Raw genomic sequence first — 18,693 nt, 5'->3', positions numbered from 1 at the left:
TCGTACAAGCAGCGCAGTACAGCCATGCAGGAAGTCAAATATGTTGACCTATCTAGCCCACTGTTATTCGCTATACAATGGTTAACGTATGCCACCTAGCGTTGTGTTTTTGTTTGCAGCCAGGGTATATTTGCCATAATATGTAGAACAAAACAAAATGTTAGGACTGAATATTTTAACAAAGAACACGCACGCACGCACACACACACACACACACACACACACACACACACACACACACACACACACACACACACACACACACACACACACACACACATACTAACACACACGTGCACGTTTGTGGGGAGCTCCAACTAATATGCCATTTTAAAAGATCTGTCTGGAATTGTAAAATTCACATAGTGCGCACGCATGAGCTCGGAACGGTAACCGGAACACTCGCCCCAAAACACGCTCACCCTATTTTTTCGGACCGCAGCGGTTCACAGCGGTTCTTGTATTCGTGTATTTGTTTTACTGAGGATAAGGTTAGAAATACGTTTAGGGTTACGCATAGTTTTACGTACTAGGTTAAGTTCAGGAATAAAGTCAGGTTATTGCACCGTTTTACTGAGGTTAGGTTTTAGGCATAGTTTACTTAAGTTACATTGAGGAATACCAGGTGGCGACCGTTCCGAGGTTGCCGGAATTTGACCCCGGGTGACTGTGTTTTGGGGCGAGCGTTTTGGTATTCCTCATAACTTTGCCAGCAGGCTGCAAAGAAAAAGTTGATCATCAGTCATTCACTGACTGCTCAGCAGCCCACGTAATGTGTTATGCGCATTCCCGTTTCCCACTTGGAGAAGTCCGCGCCATCTCCGCTGCTGCCCTGAGGGGAAAGCTGCTTTGTCTCCACATACATTAAAAAAATTATGTTTAGGTAAGTGATAACTATTTGATTCCTTCAGACGAACATATAATAGGTCTGTCACAAATATTACACAATTGTCTAATCGCAATTATTTCAGATAATCCAATTATTTTTGCATAATCGTCATAATCGTCCATGTTGGAATATGTTCATATATTTTCAAAAACTTTTCAAAATAGTGGGAATAGCATATCTACAAGCTCACAATGCCTTGCAATGCATTGTGAGCTTGTAGATCGGCTATTTCCACTATTAATGTTGTTTTTCTTTTTTTTAAGTAGGCTATAAACTTATTAAATATGTAATAGCCTAATAGGTTATTTGTCTGACCTGTGCATACTTCAAAGCCTAAAAGCCAAACAGAAATGTAATTTGTATTAATATGTTCCAGTGTTCAACGACAAAAACACAATTAAATCGTTAATCGTTAATTTGTGTGACTATTAATCATCATGTAAAATGCCATAATCGTGACAGACGAACAGCTGGTATACTAATGTTAGGACAACGAAGAGAAAAACGTTTGGAGTAAAACGTTCCATACTATTTGGAAATAGTAATGATTATCTAATAAGGCTGTATAGGCTACAGCCTATATGATGTGATAGCCTAGAATTGCCAAATCCAGGTAACTTTACACTTTTTAACGTTTTAATTTCTGCGTGTAGCCTACTGGCGCGCGAAAAGAAAATAATGAATGAACGATGACTTATGTGGCAGTTGGCTCAAGGTCTTCTTTAGCTTTGCTTAGTCTTTCTCGTTTTCTCCCCACTATATTGCATTACATTTTTTCAGTCTACCTTCCAAATACAAAATACCCATATAGCCTAAAACACAAAATGTAACTGCAATTCTACGTTATGGCCTAGTGCAGGGGTCTTCAACGTTTTTCAGGCCAAGGACCCCTTAGCTGAGAGAGAGAGATGAAGCAGGGACCCCCCACTACATATTGGATTCATGTTAAAGAAAGTTTTCAGATATTTAATGACTTAAATCCTCACTTTGTGAACTTGACCTTTGGCTCGGTACTTGGTCTGCTCCTTTTTCCCTGTACACCAAACCTTCAGGGGGGGTTCAAGTGGCTCATGTAAAAATACAAAAATAAAGTATCTTTGAGGATCCCCTAGGGGTCCCGGACCCCCTGTTGAAGACCCCTGGCCTAGTGGTTGCATGGCATACAGAATATTTATGTTCACTATATTCTCAGGTTGTAGGCCTATTCAATTAATACATCACTTTCTGAGAACTAATTCTAACCTACTGCTGCTGAACATCAGGATTATATCAAATCTGAGTAGGCTACGCCCCCTTTAATCGAGCTAAAGAGGTCAATTAGGCAATTAATTAATTTTGATGCCTCTATTAGCCTATGAGTTTTTGTGTATCTCAAAACCCCTACAGTTTATTTTCGGATAAAGGTAGGCTAATTATATATTACTTTAAGAAACATCTCTATTTGCCTTGGTCTCATTTAACTTGGGAACTCAGTGAAAACATACATGTAAGCATTCATGTAAATGATAGCATTAATACAATTGAGTGGATTGATTGGGTTAGTTTATATTTCTGAAGCCTTGCTTGTAACACTGCCTGGTTGTCTGCTAATAGCTGAGCACATAAATAAGTATATATGTGTCGTGAATATATTAAAAGGGTGTTTATATACTTTTTGCTTTGTCAGATGGTTTGTATTAATCAAATCTCCAGTGGGAGAGAAAAAGTCAGTCAAGCTGGAGAGAGAGAGAGAGAGAGAGAGAGAGAGAGAGAGAGAGAGAGAGAGAGAGAGAGAGAGAGAGAGAGAGAGAGAGAGAGAGAGAGAGAGAGAGAGAGAGCACACAGTGGTCAAAAAAGTATTCAAATCTTTTACTTAAGTAAAAGTATCAATACTGCAATGTAGAAATACTGTTATTACTGTTACTCTGTTAAGTAAAAGTCCGGAATTCAAAATATACTTGAGTAAAAGTACTGAAGTATTGGTATCCAAATGTACTTAAAGTACCATAAGTAAAAGTACTCATCGTGCAGAACGTCCCATTTCACAAGTTCAAAATGTATAAAAAATCTTTTGAAATCGTGAGCTTGTTAAAGTTTAAATAGAGCTGAAGTGGTCAATGTATATTTTGTAATATTAATCAAAATCTACAAAGTAACTAGTAACTAAAGTGTTCAAATAATTGTAATGGAGTAAAAGTACAATTTTTGTCTCTGAGATGTAATGGAGTAGAAGTAAAAGTATTGAAAATTGGAAATACTCCAGTATTAAGTAAAAAAAAAAACTCATAATTGTACTTACGTACAGTATTTGAGTACATGTACTTAGTTTCTTTCCACCACCACTGAGAGAGAGAGAGAGAGAGAGAGAGAGAGCACCACACGACCAGTGTAACACAAATTAAGCTGATTAAGGACTTACAGCATTCCACAGCAGAATCTCATCCTGGCAAAAATGTTTATAGAGAATGTTGTAATTCTGCAATTTTGTTGCCCATGGCGGCTGTGCACATGGAACAATGTAAAGATAACGTCTCTAATTTATGCCACAGCTTAATTTTACTGTATCAGGAGATATCTCTTGACAGCTAAGCTAAATATGGCTTCACCCAAGTTGTAATGTCAAAGGTTTACAGACATGCATACAAGGGCACTCAGGTGGGGCAGATGTAGTTAATGAGTAACTAGCTAATCTGGGCAGAGGGCAGGTAGTCTTGACAGACACAACCAAAAGAGAAACGTGCAGTGGGGAAAAAAAGAAACAAAATCCTGTACGGACTATACTTTTCTGGGACTTAACACATCTGAAGGGTAAGAGGTCAAGGTTCATCAAAGTATGTTTGTTCTTATGAGGGGTTGACTTAGTTGAAATGTGTGTTTCGTTCGGGAGCGGCCTATCACACTATGTCAAAACAAGATGTCTTCTCACAGTTATGTAAATGCTGGTGGCTGTAGAATAGACCAGACACAGCAGAGTTGATTGAGTAGCTAAATTTGAGGCAGACATTTAAAGATATATGGTATTAAAGTTGTTTAGCATAACTACCCTGATTTATAAAATGGAGTTGTATAATCTCAAGAGTCATTTTGATCTCATTGTGAGCCAAGCCTCTTTCAAACAAATTACTCATTGTATTGGTACAGTGCATGAAATACAAACAAAAGTCATGTTCACCTCATCTTGTGTTCTTACTGTAGATAAAGATCTGAGTTTTGTGTATATTGTAGGTGTGACATTTTCAGTAACAACACTCCACAGTTCACACAGTGCATTCTAAGCTCACAGGTCACAAGAGTGAAACTGTGAAAATGTGCAATGAAATACTGATTAAATACTTTAACTTAGAATGTCTTTGGATCTGATCTTAAGGTGCCTCCCAATTATTCTCTCTTTAACAGATGAGCACCCATTCATAATTGAGTCTGGACGACTGGTCAATCGTGTTGCTGCCTGCAGCCATCGCGGGAGGGGGAGTCACCATGGAAACAGTGGTGATCGTGGCCATTGGGGTGCTGGCCACCATTTTCCTGGCCTCCTTCATTGCTCTGGTGGTAGTGTGCCGACATCGCTACTGCCACCCTCATGACCTACTCCACCACTTCGACTCCAAGTCAGTGCCTTTATCAATACACAGTCTCTTGCTCTCCACCAAATCGGAATCCTTTATCCATGATTAGTTATTCCCGCCATGCATCCCACTCATCTGTGGTCGATATACTCACTTATTGAGCGGAAAGCCAAAATTACATTGGATTTAAGTAACAGTGTCTTCTCACAATACTTCCCCTCCTTGACTCAACCCATATCAACTCAAAGTTATTTGTATATTCCTTAAAGGGAAAGACCACTTTGTTAGAGGTTTGGGTTGTGTAGTTACCTTGCCACGATGTAACTCCAAAGGTGGACAAGAAATCAAAAATAATTGCTCCATTGATTAGAAATTGATGATTCAAAATATGCTCCTCATTGACTTACATTATACGGTGAAACAGCTCTCAAAGTCACTCTTTTAGCCCGTAAACAAACACAAACAAAGCTGATTCTGACAATATAGAACATCACCAAACCCAGTGCTGTCTTTTTATTTTTTTTATTTTTTACTATTTGAAGATCCGGATCCGGATCCAGTCCGGGTTTTCTTCCTAATAAAAATGGCAAAATCAACAGGAAGTTAACATTTTTATTTAAAAAAAAAAACAGTACTGGGTTTTGTGATGTTCTATATTGTCTGAATCAACTTGGTTTGCATTCATTTTCATGAGAAAAGAGAGCTGTTACAGCATACAATGTAAGTCAATGAGGAGCATATTTTGAATTCTCAATTTCTAATCAATCGAGCAATTATTTTTTATTTCTTGTCCACCTTTGGAGTTACATCATGGCAAGGTAACTACCCAACCCAAACCTCTACCAAAGTGGTCTTGCCCTTTAATCAAAACAACACCCTCTGTCCATAGACCCTCAATTGGGCAAGGGAGAAACTCTTGACGGAAAAGAAAAGGAAGAAATCTCGGGACGGAACACAAATTAGGAGACCACCTTACAGGATGGTCAGGAATGGAATAAATGCCAAGTGGGCCATATTGAAATGCAAAATAAACCATGAACGAAACTATTAAATGTCAATGCTGCTCAATTGACAGCACTAGTAACAAATTATACAACATAGTATTATGTATTCTTCTCTGCCACAGGCCCAACGTAGATCTGATCGGCGCCATGGAGACGCAGAGTGAGCCCTCAGAGTTGGAGCTGGATGATGTGGTCATCACTAACCCTCACATCGAGGCCATCCTGGAGAATGAGGACTGGATTGAGGACGCCTCGTAAGTCTGTAGCAATGTCTTAACTAATCTGAACTAGTTCAGACCGTCTAATGCTGCGCGTGTTTGTCCAATCTTTTTGTACTTCCCTGACATGGTTTTGACCTAATATACAGTCAGATTCAAAATTCGAATTTTACAACTCATGGTTATGAGATTTATTTGTTAAAACCATAATAATCTAAATGCCGGCATCATCGATCCAAACCAATTTTGTACTTATTCCCACAGAGGTTTGGTGTCTCACTGTATCTCCATCTTAAAGGTAATGAGACTACTTGCTTGCTCTTTTAAACACATTCCCCGCCCCCCCCCCGCCCCCTCCTTTATTACCTACTGAATATTGTTTAAATGTTAATGTCCATATACAGATATGCCACACTCTGACTGAAAAGTTGGTCGCCTTGACAATGGGTTCAGGGGCAAAGGTCAAAGCCCCGGCCAGCCTCAGTGACATCATCACTGTGGCCAAACGCATCAGCCCGAGGTAACCTATCATCTTAAAATATAATAATATATGTATAATATATAATAAACCCTACCATAACTTCATATTGTCAAAACTGAGACATTGTAGCCTGGTGTGTTAAGTCTGATTCATGGCTTTGTTTCATGTTGTAGGGTGGATGATGTTGTGAGATCTATGTACCCCCCTCTGGATCCAATCCTGTTGGATGCCAGGTAATAATATCTGTTTTTCCATCATTCAGAGAGTCTATTTTTCTGTGACTGAGAGTTTTAGTTAAAAGACTTGTTAGCCTGCAGATTGATACTGCTGTCTGAAGGAACCGACAAGGAGTTAGCAGTGTGGCATGAGTTATGCACAGATGAATAACTCATGAGATAAATAGAGAGAGACAGTGATCTGAATGTTTGAGCTTTGTTGAGAAATGCTGATGCCCAGAGAATACTTCATATATTGTTTTGTTTCCATTGTTTTGAAATTATGCATAATCTTTTACAAGGTAAGTAAATGGAAATGACCAAGCAGCGTCGCCAGCGTGTGTGTGTGTGTGTGTGTGTGTATGTATGTATGTATGCATGCATGCATGCATGCATGCATGCACGCATGCATATATATATATATGCAGTATATATGAAAATTCATTTCATTCCTGACTTTTTGAAGATAATGGGTTTTCTTCTGGAACGAAATAATAAATGGCTCAGTTTCCTTAAAAAGTCAAAAAAATACAAATAAATAAGAAACTTAAAATGCATTTGCTTGGCTTTTTTAGGCTGTTCTTTACTGGGCAAGTACTCTGTGCTATACAGGTAAACATCACTTACTTAAAATACTTTTTCTCTCCCTAGGGCCACCGCCCTCCTACTTTCTGTCAGCCACCTAGTGCTGGTAACCCGCAACGCCTGTCACATGTCTGGCAGTATGGACTGGATCGACCAATCACTGCATGCGGCTGAGGATCACATGGTGGTCCTGCGTGAGGCAGCCCTGGCTTCTGAACCAGACCGCTATATACCTGTAATGGACATGCAGAGAGAACAGGCCATCTAAGGCTCTCGTACACACTGACACACAGAGACATGAACACACACACACACACACACACACACACACACACACACACACACACACACACACACACACACACACACACACACACACACACACACACACACACACACACACACACACACACACACACACACACACACACACACACACACAAGCATTTACCCTCTATCCTCAAGCTGCTGCTCTTGTAAATTCTGTATGTAGATCATATTCTTTGGAAACATACTTTCCCAAGGAATAGACACATCGTCCAAACTTATCTGAGTCCAAATTAATATGCACGTGTTCAATCAATCTCCCAAAAGACTGAAGCACATTAGAAAAGACCTGGCAAACTAGCTTTCTGTTTCTAATCTGTCTAAACGTGTCCTAATTTACACTAATGGTTTTGGAAATGTAGCGTAACATGAAGTGTATACTTCTTTGTATTAAATCCTTTGTATTAGAAGCCATATACTGTACACATACATGCATACTGCACACAACCTTTAGCCCTTTACTTTTGCAGTGACTCTATGTTGATGTTACAGTGTCAGATAGCGGTGGCTTTGTGCCTAACCAGGGGTGTTTGAGAGGTTGTCTGAGGTGCTGCTGCAGATGACTTGCCTCTTGATATTCTTGCTCCAGTGCCCCATCTCATCTCACAAATGGTGGATTTTAATCCGACCTCACCAGGACTTCACAGTCACATGGAGGCTTATTCAGCTAATCCATGCTGGGGAAAATAACACAAAGACGTCCAGCCAAAAAGGCTACAACCTTGTGGACAGAATCAAGGCAACTATGACTTATTTACAGTGTGTGGGGCCACGGTATATTGTGTATGTTCACATTAGAAGATGCATTCACCACATATATGTGCAGGGATATTTTTTTGGCATTTTAGGTGATGCCTAATGTGTGTGTCTTTGTTAGGGATATAATATTAATTGGGGGCATGGCTATCTGCTTTCCCATCCATTGATAATACTGTACCCCTGGGGCCCTCCTAAAAAGCCAATACCCATTGCCATATTTAACACATCTATCCACACACAGTTCCAAAGCCTTGTGTGCCCACACACAGTTTTAGACAAATCAACACTTCAGCACTTTGCATGGCATCATATGCAAGGCGCTTCTTACTTCTGTAAAATGCACACAATTATATTATATTATGCTGTCAGGCACCCTACATTAGGTGACAAATCAGGAGTTCATCTTGAATTGCAGCCATTTTTGTGTTTGTTTTTTCTTGTAATTGAAATGTAAATCAAGCATTAAGTGGTTTGTTTGTAGCCCCCTGGCATGCACCGCTGTTTTGATGAAAATGACATTGATTGAAGAGGTAACACTTAGGAAGTGGTTACTCTTATATTTCATTGTTTACATTGTTTATTAGAAGTGATTGTTTTGTAAGCACTCCTTTGTTTTCCTATCCCTCTTCCCCACAGTATGTTACTGACATCCACCCTTTCCTCTTGCAGATCATTCTATTTTCTTTTCATTGATTTGTACAGATGAATTAAAGTTTCATAGGAAAACTTGCTTTACTGGCTCTATCTTTTTTGTTTATTTCAATAGTACTTCTGAATAAATCCATGTCAGGTAAGACATCCACACAATTATTCATCAGTCTTTGGGAATAAGAAAGTGGGTACAGTCCAGGGATTCAGATGGTAGACCTTCTGTGAAAAGATATAGGCAGTCTGGCCCTCTGAAACAATGAGAGCATTTGGCTGAGAACATAGTAAAGCCCTATTATACCATAATTAAATAAGACACACAGATACAACATGATAACAGCTAAGGATAATCTAAATTTTGTCATACAACAATCATACAAAAATGATGTGTTTTCAACTGGAAAAAGTTGAAGCCACGTCATTTTCGTTGTCAAGGGGCCGGGGGTCGTGTGACAGAATAAATTAGCCTCTACTGTGAAAACACTGTACACAATTTTCATCACTTAACAAGTAAGTACCATCTTTTAAAAATAGAAAATACAAAAAGAAAAACAGTAGCTCTTCAGGATAAGTTGACATAAATAAAATGAATTCTCTCTTTTTGTTACTTATTAAGCAGTTCATCATGAAATGATGCAAAGGCATGGTGGCATCCAGTGATCCCCTTTTCAATCATGTCTTCTCATTTGAAGGGCCAATCCGAGTGGGGACTCGACCTCCCAATGTGCCCCTCTTGCAACTTTCACTTGTTCTTGCCATCTACGACAGCAGTCCTTTGCTTTTCTTTAGATCAGCTTGCTTCCAGCCTGGGAGAGAGTTGTACTCATCTCTCTTCATTTCCAAAATAGTCTGAAACATAATTACATACATCATTTGTAGAAAAGCAAAACATTGCACAAGTCATTCATTTAAACATCTACGTTTTAGCAGCATGTTATATGATAATGTATCATACAAATTGTCCAAAACTTTTCAGGAAAAAGTATAGTATAAAATAGGGCATATAAAAAGATGAAATATGGAGATATAGACTTTCTGCCTGATAGCAATGATATGAACTATCTGAATTTGCTAAGTGTCTTCATGCTGCAGCCTTGTGGTTGACGGATGCAATTACAGTGCTACCTGGAAGTCTTCATCTGACAAGTAGATTTCCAGGCACTGGGGGTCCACCCCTAGAGGTAAGGGGCTTCGCAACAGCTCCTCCAGGAGGTACTGCGTCTTAGTAAGCTGGGTCAAGGCATCCTGCACCAAGGTCAGCTTGGCCCGCCCCACTTCCCCCTGGAACACAAATTGATGTAAAATACGCATGAAGACAGGGAGAAGAATAGAGAGAAATATTGGCGCGGTCGGGTGGAAACCTTTTACGTACAAAACCATTTGTTTTCAGGTAAAGGAAAAATGTATGTCTAAATTGTAGACATAAGCTTTCATTCGTTTTGCCTTAGTTAGATATTTTATAGAACCCACAGACAGACTTAACCACTTCCAACCTGGAATAGCTTATTTTTTCAAAAATAGACAAGCTCACTACTTTTCCGCTACTATAGCGCGACACTGTAAAATTATTGTGTAATCATTTATGAAGAATTATAATTAAGGTGAAATATGGAGATACAGGGTTTCTGCCCAACAACGACAATATAGAGGTTAAGCCTGATGGCAGCTGTCTAGAAACATGTTATGTACCTGCATTAGTGCGGATGGTTTGTACCTGTGAATTGGGTTGAGGCCTCCTCTCCCAGTGGGGGAATACATTAGTAAAGGTCAGGGGTTCTGATCCCTCCAAGATGAGGTAGGCCTGAGGTGGACGCCTAGGGTTCATCTCTGGAGGAAAATAATAAACAGCTAATAAACAACATTTGTAAACACAAGCGGTAGTGCCATTTCATGCTATAAGCAGACAATGCGCCGTTTCATGCTATAAGCGCCTGTGCTATAATCTCTAAGGCACCTATGCATTTTAATTTAACAGTGTTCTAGACATATACATTTATTGTATACTAGAAAAGATCCAATACCTGATTTTCTACAGAAAAAAAACAGAAAAAGGTGTGGAGAGCTCAGAAGTCTAAATATGTATGATGAAGGTGATCATTGGTAGAGGAACCCAAAAGTTAATGAAAAGATAAAAGTCCAAAGCACTCTCTTCTGGAAAAAATAATAATAGAAAAGTCTAAGTTAAAACAGAGCTTTGGGATTCACAAACAGCCTTGTTCAGGGCATAACCCTCAACCAATATTTTCCCCCGGATAATTGTAAACACCATGCAAATTATGACCACTAGATGGCTATAAAAGATATGTAAATATATGAATGAAAGGCAGAAAACGATACATATACTGTTTTATTGTCACTTACTCATACAGGTACAAGAAGCGAAATGTTAGTGGGATATTTTCCGCAGAGACTGATTACACACTACAGTATCATAAGATAATAATAAATACTACAAATAATTAATGGAATAGTAATAATACTGGATGTACAGAAGTAAAAGATTTAAGCGATAGATAAGATAGAAATTAAGTGAAAGTACAGGTAGAACGGCCGGTATGATAAACCTCTTAAGACAGGGTTTTTTTTGGCAGCAATAAAGTACATAAAAAATCACATCAATTCACTTGTTTATGTATATTGTGCAAGTAACATTTTGAGCAGCTGCTCAGGATTCTTGCAGTCGTTTTATTTATTAATTTGTTATTTTGCTTTCCTTTCTACATCATCACAAACAGTCCGTTTCTAGGATGGTGTTTGTCCTCCTTACTGTAATATTTTTTTCCCTACTCAAGCACCTGCTGTCATACATGTCCTGCAAGGATGGGAGAGAGCTCCCTGTGGTGCTCTTTATTCAGACGATCTCACCACCTTCTGCAGCACTCGTAGATCCTGGTAAGAGCTCTTTCTACACCAAATAAGGATGGCCCCTGTCAGGATGCTATGGGATGTAGCAGAGTAGAAAGATTTCAGGACTTTCTCCAAGACCTTGAATTTCCTCAGGTGCCTGAGGTCATACAAGCGTTGCTTCAGCCTCTGTGTGTATTCTCCAAGTCAGGTCCTCAGTGATGTGCACCCCAAGGTACTTTAAGCTGTCCACCCTCTCCACTGGTTCCCTGTCGTTCAGGAGGGGCATTTTTTGCACTGAACATTCCGTAGAAAGCATTCAGATTGTTCGCCAGTGTACCATGAGCAGTGTCGGTTGAATGGCGTGATTCTGTGATTGTTCTTAATCTTAGTCTTTGCCACACACCTTGTGAAGTGCCGGTTGGAACTGAAGTTCCACTTTTCCCAATAACGCTGCTTTGTGTCGTCTATTGCCTGTTTCAGTCCTTTAAATGCATTCATTTTATAGCGTACCGCAGTCCTGATGTCACTCCCACTACCCCAGGGTCACAGCGTTATTTTTTTGTACTGGAATTCCCATTTGAAAATCTTAGATCGCGTCATATAATAACTGTGTTCCAAAAATGAACAAACCACCCGTTAACAGTAAAATGTGGGAGATGTTATAATGCATATCCGATGAGGACGGAATGTTTCCCTTTAGTAGGGAGGCCTCAAACAAGATTTTTCACAGGGCCCCCAATATGATAGCAAGTTAGCAACGGCCCTCACCTTTGCAGTACTGGAGTACAGTTTGCATGGCACACTTCCTTTCATTATCCCAAAGACTGCAGGCTGAACCGCCACTCTCCGCTTCCTCAGGCTGACCTCTCTGCCACAGGTACACCTCCAGGCGGTTATCTAACAGGAACAAGGCTGCCGGGAGAGACAGAGGAGAATATTGAGTGAGCTTGAACGTCATTTGGAGCAGTGGTTCTAAACTTCTGTCCTGCATGGGATCACAGAGCTGTGGGCTAATGCCCACTTTCATTCTGGCCTTGTGATCGGGGACTAATTGAGACCCAGGAGACCTGGTGAAAGCAAGCAATTAGGAATGATAGAACACTAGAGGTAGTCCAATTACAATTATTTGAAAACTTTACTTACGGTACTAGTTACTTCTCAGATTTTAGATTATTATTACAAAACAATACATTAACCAATTAAGACCTATTTTATACCCCGGCTATTCAAAAATAGCCGATCTACAAGCTCACAGCATGTTGAAGCATTGTGAGCATCGGCTATTTTCAAATTGTAGATGTGCTATTTTCAAACAATTCTGAAACATTTTCAAATATGTGAGTCTTTTGCTACTTCAAGTGTATTTTGATGCCAATACTTTTGTACTTTAACTCAGGTAGTTTTAAATACAGGCCTTTTACTTGTAACAGAGTATTTCCACATTGTGGTATTGTAACTTTTACTTAAGGAAAAAATCTGAGTACTTGTTCCACCACTGATGGTGGGATAGAGTATGTGTGTGTTTTTATTTTTTGTGTGAATGCTTGTCCAATGCTCACCTGGTTGTGGTACAGAGTACAGACTCTCCTGGACGAAGGGCATCGCCATGACAACCCCCGGCAAGCGGGTTGGGCTCTGAAGTTCCTCACCTTGGAAGACTCCGGACTGAACGCTTAGATGGAAGAGACGCGGAGTAAAGTTATATTTGCCTGGATCTGAGAAAAAACACAAATACACAGTAAAAGATGGAGTAAAATATACCCATAATTGTTAATAATTTCATATGATGGCAGAAAAGGTCAGTTAAGTTAATTTTATGTCAAATCCTGTTGTGTGAACTGCATTTGTATGGACAGCACAAAAGTGTTTTGTGTACCTTGTAACATGCAGTCATAGGCCTTTCTGTCTTGTTGTCCAAGAGCATTCCAGAACTCTGCGGGCTCAGAGCCTTCCTCCACCTCCTGCACCGTCACAGGACTGCCTGTGACGAGACCCAACTCTGGCAGGCATCTAAGACACACAAATGCATATCCTTATACATCCACTGTGGATTCACACAGATGCCATTTCACATAAAAAATGTTATCCTAACATAGGATCAAGGTTTGTAACTTCGGTCCTGTCAAGCAGTAGTCAAATAACACAGAAGTCACACCAATTTCAAAGTGTTTATATTCTACATACAGTTGATTAAATGTCAATCCAAACGTAGACTTACGTCTGAGTGAGCCGTTCCACTGCCCGTTTGCTGACCTCTCTGGAGCTTGAGTGGGCTTTGCAACCATGCCACAGGTACAGCACGCCCTGCTGGCAATTGAGCAGAATGACAGAGCCTCTAGAACGGAGACCAGCGCAACAACAGTCCACCTCCAACAGAGAGCCTTCCTCGGGAAGCTCTCCTCGCACAGAGAACAGACGCCACCCTGCTAGCGTCAGAGAGGAAGATTTGAATAACCAAACAATACATGATAAAAGGGTGTGTGGGCTGGAGATACAGTTGACACACTCAACCAAACAGAATCTAGGGCTGTTCTGCCGTACCTGTTTTAGAGGAAGCATCCTCTCGTCTGCCCTTGTGAATGACCAGACCACCCTGGAAAATCTGCAGGAAACACGGTGGTTCCTTACCCTGAGGTACCACCACCTCCACCAGCAACAACACAAAAGACCATAAACAACATGAATACTGCCAACAGATTAATAGGCTACAGCAAAGGGCTATATACAGTATGCTATGCTCCTTCCTACGTCTGAACTTTTCTTTGGAAAAGGAGGAGATAGAACTACAAATTGACGTCATTCCAAACTTCTAATGGTCCCAGAACTTTTTCTCAGAACCCCTGCACCCCCAGATATCCTGACTATCCGAACTACGGTAGTTTGGAAAGCCTGTCCGAATCGGAAGTTTTTTCTGAGGTTGGAAGGTCTTTAGTCTTCTTAATGGCTCATATAAATGAAGTTAAATGAGTTTCATTGCAAAGTGCAAACACTTTAGAAATTGATTGATGTTACTGATATCCCAACAATGAAAATCATTTACTAGATACCAAACTTTTATTGAACCAAATATCTCTTTTCCACCAGTGACATCGTTTTCCTACTTATTGCCACATGGTCTGGATTGCTGTAAATATCTCTAATAATCTAACAGCGTGTTCAAAATGGAAGCACTGTGGCTAACTTACTGTACCTGTCTTTCCTCATAGTTATTTAATGCAATGGACAGGAACGCAGCAGTGCCCCGCCCACTGACAGTGGAGTGATGACCCCGCCAGAGGAAGAGGACAGTTTTTCCTTTCTCAGGACCACTGTTCTGTACATCCGAGCTGCACAGCGTACCTACAGTACCACATAGACAAAGCACATCATTACCTACAGTACCAAGAACATCAATACCTACAGTGCCTCAGAGACAAACAATGTCATTACCTACAGTAATAACATCATTACCTACAGTGCAGGTGTGTGTGTGTGTGTGTGTGTGTGTGTGTGTGTGTGTGTGTGTGCGTGCGTGCGTGCGTGCGTGCGTGCGTGCGTGCGTGCGTGCGTGCGTGCGTGCGTGCGTGCGTGCGTGCGTGCGTGCGTGCGTGCGTGCGGGTGTGCGTGTGTCTCACCAGCAGAATCAATGTTGTACGTCCAGCGGATCACATAGGAGTCGCCCTCGTAGAGCTGTCCTCTGCTCTCTACAGGAACCTCGCTATCATCAAATTCCTGGACGTGCCACGTGTCTACAGCAACTGTTTTCAGCTCCATCTGACGTCCGTCGTCCAGTGTGACAACTCCGTGGCCCCGCTGGACGTTGAGCCCATCCAGGGCACCATCAACCGAGCCGTCCCCTACCAGGCTCTGGCTTGACACCAGCGCCTTAGCATCACAAGGAGACAGACACTCTGACTGAGGAGGTGACACAGGAACAGAAGGCTGGTCTGGGGTGACTGGTGCTGAAAGGCTTTTCTGTGGAAATAACTGCAAAAAGAGAGAGAGAGAGAGGATTACTTCAGTAAATTATTTCAGTAAATTAAGATCCATCTCTGATATGATATAATATTATGTGTGAACTTTAAATCATCAAGTTCTCTGATAAACCTGCGTGTCCTCCATCACCGGAGTAGGTTCCTCTCTGGTTCCGCTCCTCCCTGGCCAGTCGAGGAACTTCTCTCTGAAAAGAGCAGTCTCATTGTTCTCTGAAATGCAGCCAAAAAGGGCCCAGCTTGGACGGCCCTCTCCCCGCCTTTAGGAGAAAACAAATCATATATGAAGACCTTCCCCTTATTAACTCATACAGCCAAGACAAAGTTTCACGTTATGTTTCAAAATATAATTAATTATTTGGGGGAAATGTTGGATAAATCCCACAGTGACAAATCTGAAGTTTCTAAAAACTTAAGCTAACTATCAGATTTTCTTTCCATGAAAAGCAAACAATTGAAGACCACTGAAATTCCTATTTTGTTACATTTTAAGGCCTTCATTTTGCCTTATATTGATGTCATACTCTTTCAGATTTTTTTGTAACCCTCGGATATCCTGTTCTAGTCTAGCTTTACACCACTGCAGTCATATGCTAAAATATACAGCTGTTGTATTGCAGTAGCTCTGAACAGTACAGAAGTTTAAGTTTAAAAAGGCTACTTACAGCTGTATACTGGGGTTACATTGTGTGAGGTCCAGAGGGTTCACCCTACAGTTGCTGTAGTCATAGGCTCCGCCCCACACCTGCTGTGCCAACTGTAGAGCAACTTTTTTGTTGCTAGGGGCAAGATCCTTTCCATGCCAAAGGTATACTTCACTGCCAAAGTCAAACACCAGAGCCTGGATGCATGAAAACACAACCAAAGAGACAGTTAGACGGTAAGAAACCATTAAGACCTGAGGCCGATTCTACAAATGCTTTCTAAATCAGTAGCTCTCAAACGCTTTTGTGCCAAGGACCCCCAAATTGATATATATTTGGCCGCGGACCCCCATCTGAAAATGTTGTGTGCCATATTTTTTAAAGTTCAAATATAGCAGATGTACAAGCTCGCAGAGCGGCTACGAGCTTGTATATCTGCTATTTTTGAGAATTACTGTTATAAACTGCTCTTCTAAATCCTAAGAGTTTTCTGAAAAACGTATGTTGCTATAAATAAATACATTCTAAAATGACACAGATGCTTTCACCGTTTTAACCCATTTAAGACCTGGAACGCATCTGTGTCACTTTAGATTTCTTTGGCTATTCAAAAATACAACAACAAGCTCATAGCGCGGCACCGAGTGCCGCGCTATGAGCTTGTAGATCTGCTATTTTTGAAAAATCTTGTTTTTTTGTTTTGTTTTTTTTTTCAAAAAACTGTTAGGATTTAGAAAACATTTTTAAGAATCGCCTCAGGTCTTAATGGGTTAATGGGTTAAGGTCTTTACACGCTTCTTGGGAGTGTTTATACACTGGTCTGCATACTATAGTGTACTAGTTGAGAATCAGGAGGGGCCTCCTCACCTCAGATGAACCCAATAGTGAGACACTGGGTATGGAAGCCCAGGCCTGTTCTTGGGGCACCAGTCTGTTCTCTAGCAGCCTGTACACACAGTTTGACTCCACGACACCACTCTCATACAGTTCATCCTCCTCTGGCGGACCCGCACCTGCAGACATCAGCAAACACCAAACCATTCATATACATTCCAAATATATGTGGAGACACTTCTGACAACCTAATTATCAGTCCAATTCTGCTTATTGTCATCATATGGAACAGAGCCATATACAGCTAAATTAGCAGTGTCATCAAGGAAGTACAGTACAACATTTGCAATATAAAAACAAAAATGTGTCAAGCTAATCAGAAAGTGAAAGTCTTTTGGGCTTTAAGCCTTGTTCAGACCAAATATTTCTCACAATTTAAGACAAAACCATCTTAAAGGAGGAGTTCACCCAAAAAAAATCTTATTTTATATCAATTGCACGCCCCATGAAGCCTTGAATTCATGGATTTATTTTTGTTTTTGTCGCATTCCTAAGCCAACTATTTGATGACCGTGTGTATTTCCGGTAGGAGACACAAAGAATCTACTTTGTGTCTCCTACCGGATACACTAGTTGGTAGGAGACGGGAATCAAATTATTAGCTTAGGAATGCAACAAAAACTAAAACAAATCCATGAATTCAAGGCTTCATGGGGTGTGCAATTGATAGAAAATAAGTCCTTTTTTGGATGAACTACTCCTTTAAGCCCAATTTATACTCCTCACTACACCTCACAACATGTCACATCAGTAACGCATTGTGAGCTTGTAGTTCTGCTGTTTTCGGCATGCAACACAGTTGTGCGAAGGAGCATAGATTTAAAGGAGTAGTTCACCCAAAAAATTACTTATTTTCTATCAATTACACACCCCATGAACTCATGAAGCCTTGAATTCATGGAGATTTCTTGGTTTTTGTCGCGGTCCTAAGCCAATAATTTGATGACCAGCGGAGTCTCCTAAAACTCAGTAGGAGATTCAAAGAGTCAAAGAGTCTCCTACTGACAGATGACCCGGTCATCAAATTATTGGCTCAGGAATGCACAAAAACAAAAATTCAAGGCTTGTGATGGTGTGTGATTGATAGAAAATAAGTAATTTTTGGGGTGAACTACTCCTTTAAGCATCAGAATGCTGAATTACCATTATAGAACATAAAAGATGAATGCACTCCTAGGGAGAACTGGGAAGGTGGACTGTCAAACCACCTGGAGTGGAGTCTCACCTCTGTACTGTGTCCTTCCTCCCAGAAGGTCCCAGAACTCTGCCGCCTGGCTTGAGTCTGAGTTCAGCCCCTCCTCCAGACGGAGGAGCTGCGAGGCCCGGCAGCCCAGATCGCTCTGGTTCTGAATGGACATCGCCAGCTCTGAGGCCTGGAGAACAATGTGTTTGAATACACTATCACCACTCAAACATCTGTATGAGTATGACCAAAACTTTACACATGATGTACATGAAAACAATTAACTTTTTGTCAACAACACCGATATGAGATGTCTTTTAATTGTATAACAGAACAACAAAGTTATTTTAATTATGTAAATGTTCAGCACTAAGCACTGTCACCGTCTTGAGGCATTACACTCTCTGCATTCTATTTGTGTGATTTACCGTGTTTATTGTAAGTCACTCTGGATAAGAGCGTCTTCTGAATGCCTAAATTGTC

The 18,693-nt window shown here is 40.6% G+C and overlaps 2 protein-coding genes across 12 annotated transcripts in view; one reads left to right on the top strand and one right to left on the bottom strand.

The window, feature by feature from the left end:
* Window positions 1-803: 803 nt before the first annotated feature.
* tmem98 (transmembrane protein 98) lies at window positions 804-8,653 on the top strand. 2 transcript variants are annotated; one of them, XM_080447532.1, is made up of 7 exons: window positions 804-883; window positions 4,265-4,476; window positions 5,561-5,692; window positions 5,921-5,954; window positions 6,061-6,176; window positions 6,311-6,370; window positions 7,004-8,653. In XM_080447532.1, the coding sequence occupies exons 2-7, from the start codon at window positions 4,346-4,348 to the stop codon at window positions 7,203-7,205; spliced, it is 675 nt and encodes a 224-aa protein (XP_080303658.1). In that variant the 5' UTR covers window positions 804-883; window positions 4,265-4,345; the 3' UTR covers window positions 7,206-8,653. The 2 variants fall into 2 exon arrangements, with proteins under 2 accessions (XP_080303658.1, XP_080303659.1); XM_080447533.1 differs by lacking the exon at window positions 4,265-4,476.
* Window positions 8,654-8,754: 101 nt separating this feature from the next.
* LOC308099014 (supervillin-like) overlaps window positions 8,755-18,693 on the bottom strand; it is a 34,159-nt gene continuing 24,220 nt past the window's right edge. For 9 of the 10 annotated variants that reach the window (XM_080447527.1, XM_080447522.1, XM_080447528.1 and 6 more), the window contains 14 exons: window positions 18,253-18,400; window positions 17,001-17,146; window positions 16,155-16,330; window positions 15,605-15,749; window positions 15,133-15,484; window positions 14,709-14,857; window positions 14,060-14,162; window positions 13,737-13,944; window positions 13,395-13,528; window positions 13,078-13,233; window positions 12,287-12,430; window positions 10,386-10,498; window positions 9,797-9,952; window positions 8,755-9,520 (listed from right to left, as the gene is read on the bottom strand). In XM_080447527.1, the coding sequence (XP_080303653.1) occupies window positions 9,431-9,520; window positions 9,797-9,952; window positions 10,386-10,498; window positions 12,287-12,430; window positions 13,078-13,233; window positions 13,395-13,528; window positions 13,737-13,944; window positions 14,060-14,162; window positions 14,709-14,857; window positions 15,133-15,484; window positions 15,605-15,749; window positions 16,155-16,330; window positions 17,001-17,146; window positions 18,253-18,400 (2,220 nt within the window). In that variant the 3' untranslated portion in view covers window positions 8,755-9,430. The remainder of the gene's footprint in view (window positions 9,521-9,796; window positions 9,953-10,385; window positions 10,499-12,286; window positions 12,431-13,077; window positions 13,234-13,394; window positions 13,529-13,736; window positions 13,945-14,059; window positions 14,163-14,708; window positions 14,858-15,132; window positions 15,485-15,604; window positions 15,750-16,154; window positions 16,331-17,000; window positions 17,147-18,252; window positions 18,401-18,693) is intronic. The other variant, XM_080447526.1, reaches the window with a different exon arrangement.

This window comes from Gymnoscopelus braueri (assembly GCF_963280865.1).
Source record: "Gymnoscopelus braueri genome assembly, chromosome: 13".
Classification (NCBI taxonomy): Eukaryota; Metazoa; Chordata; class Actinopteri; order Myctophiformes; family Myctophidae; genus Gymnoscopelus; species Gymnoscopelus braueri.
This window is presented reverse-complemented; position numbering and strand designations above follow the sequence as displayed.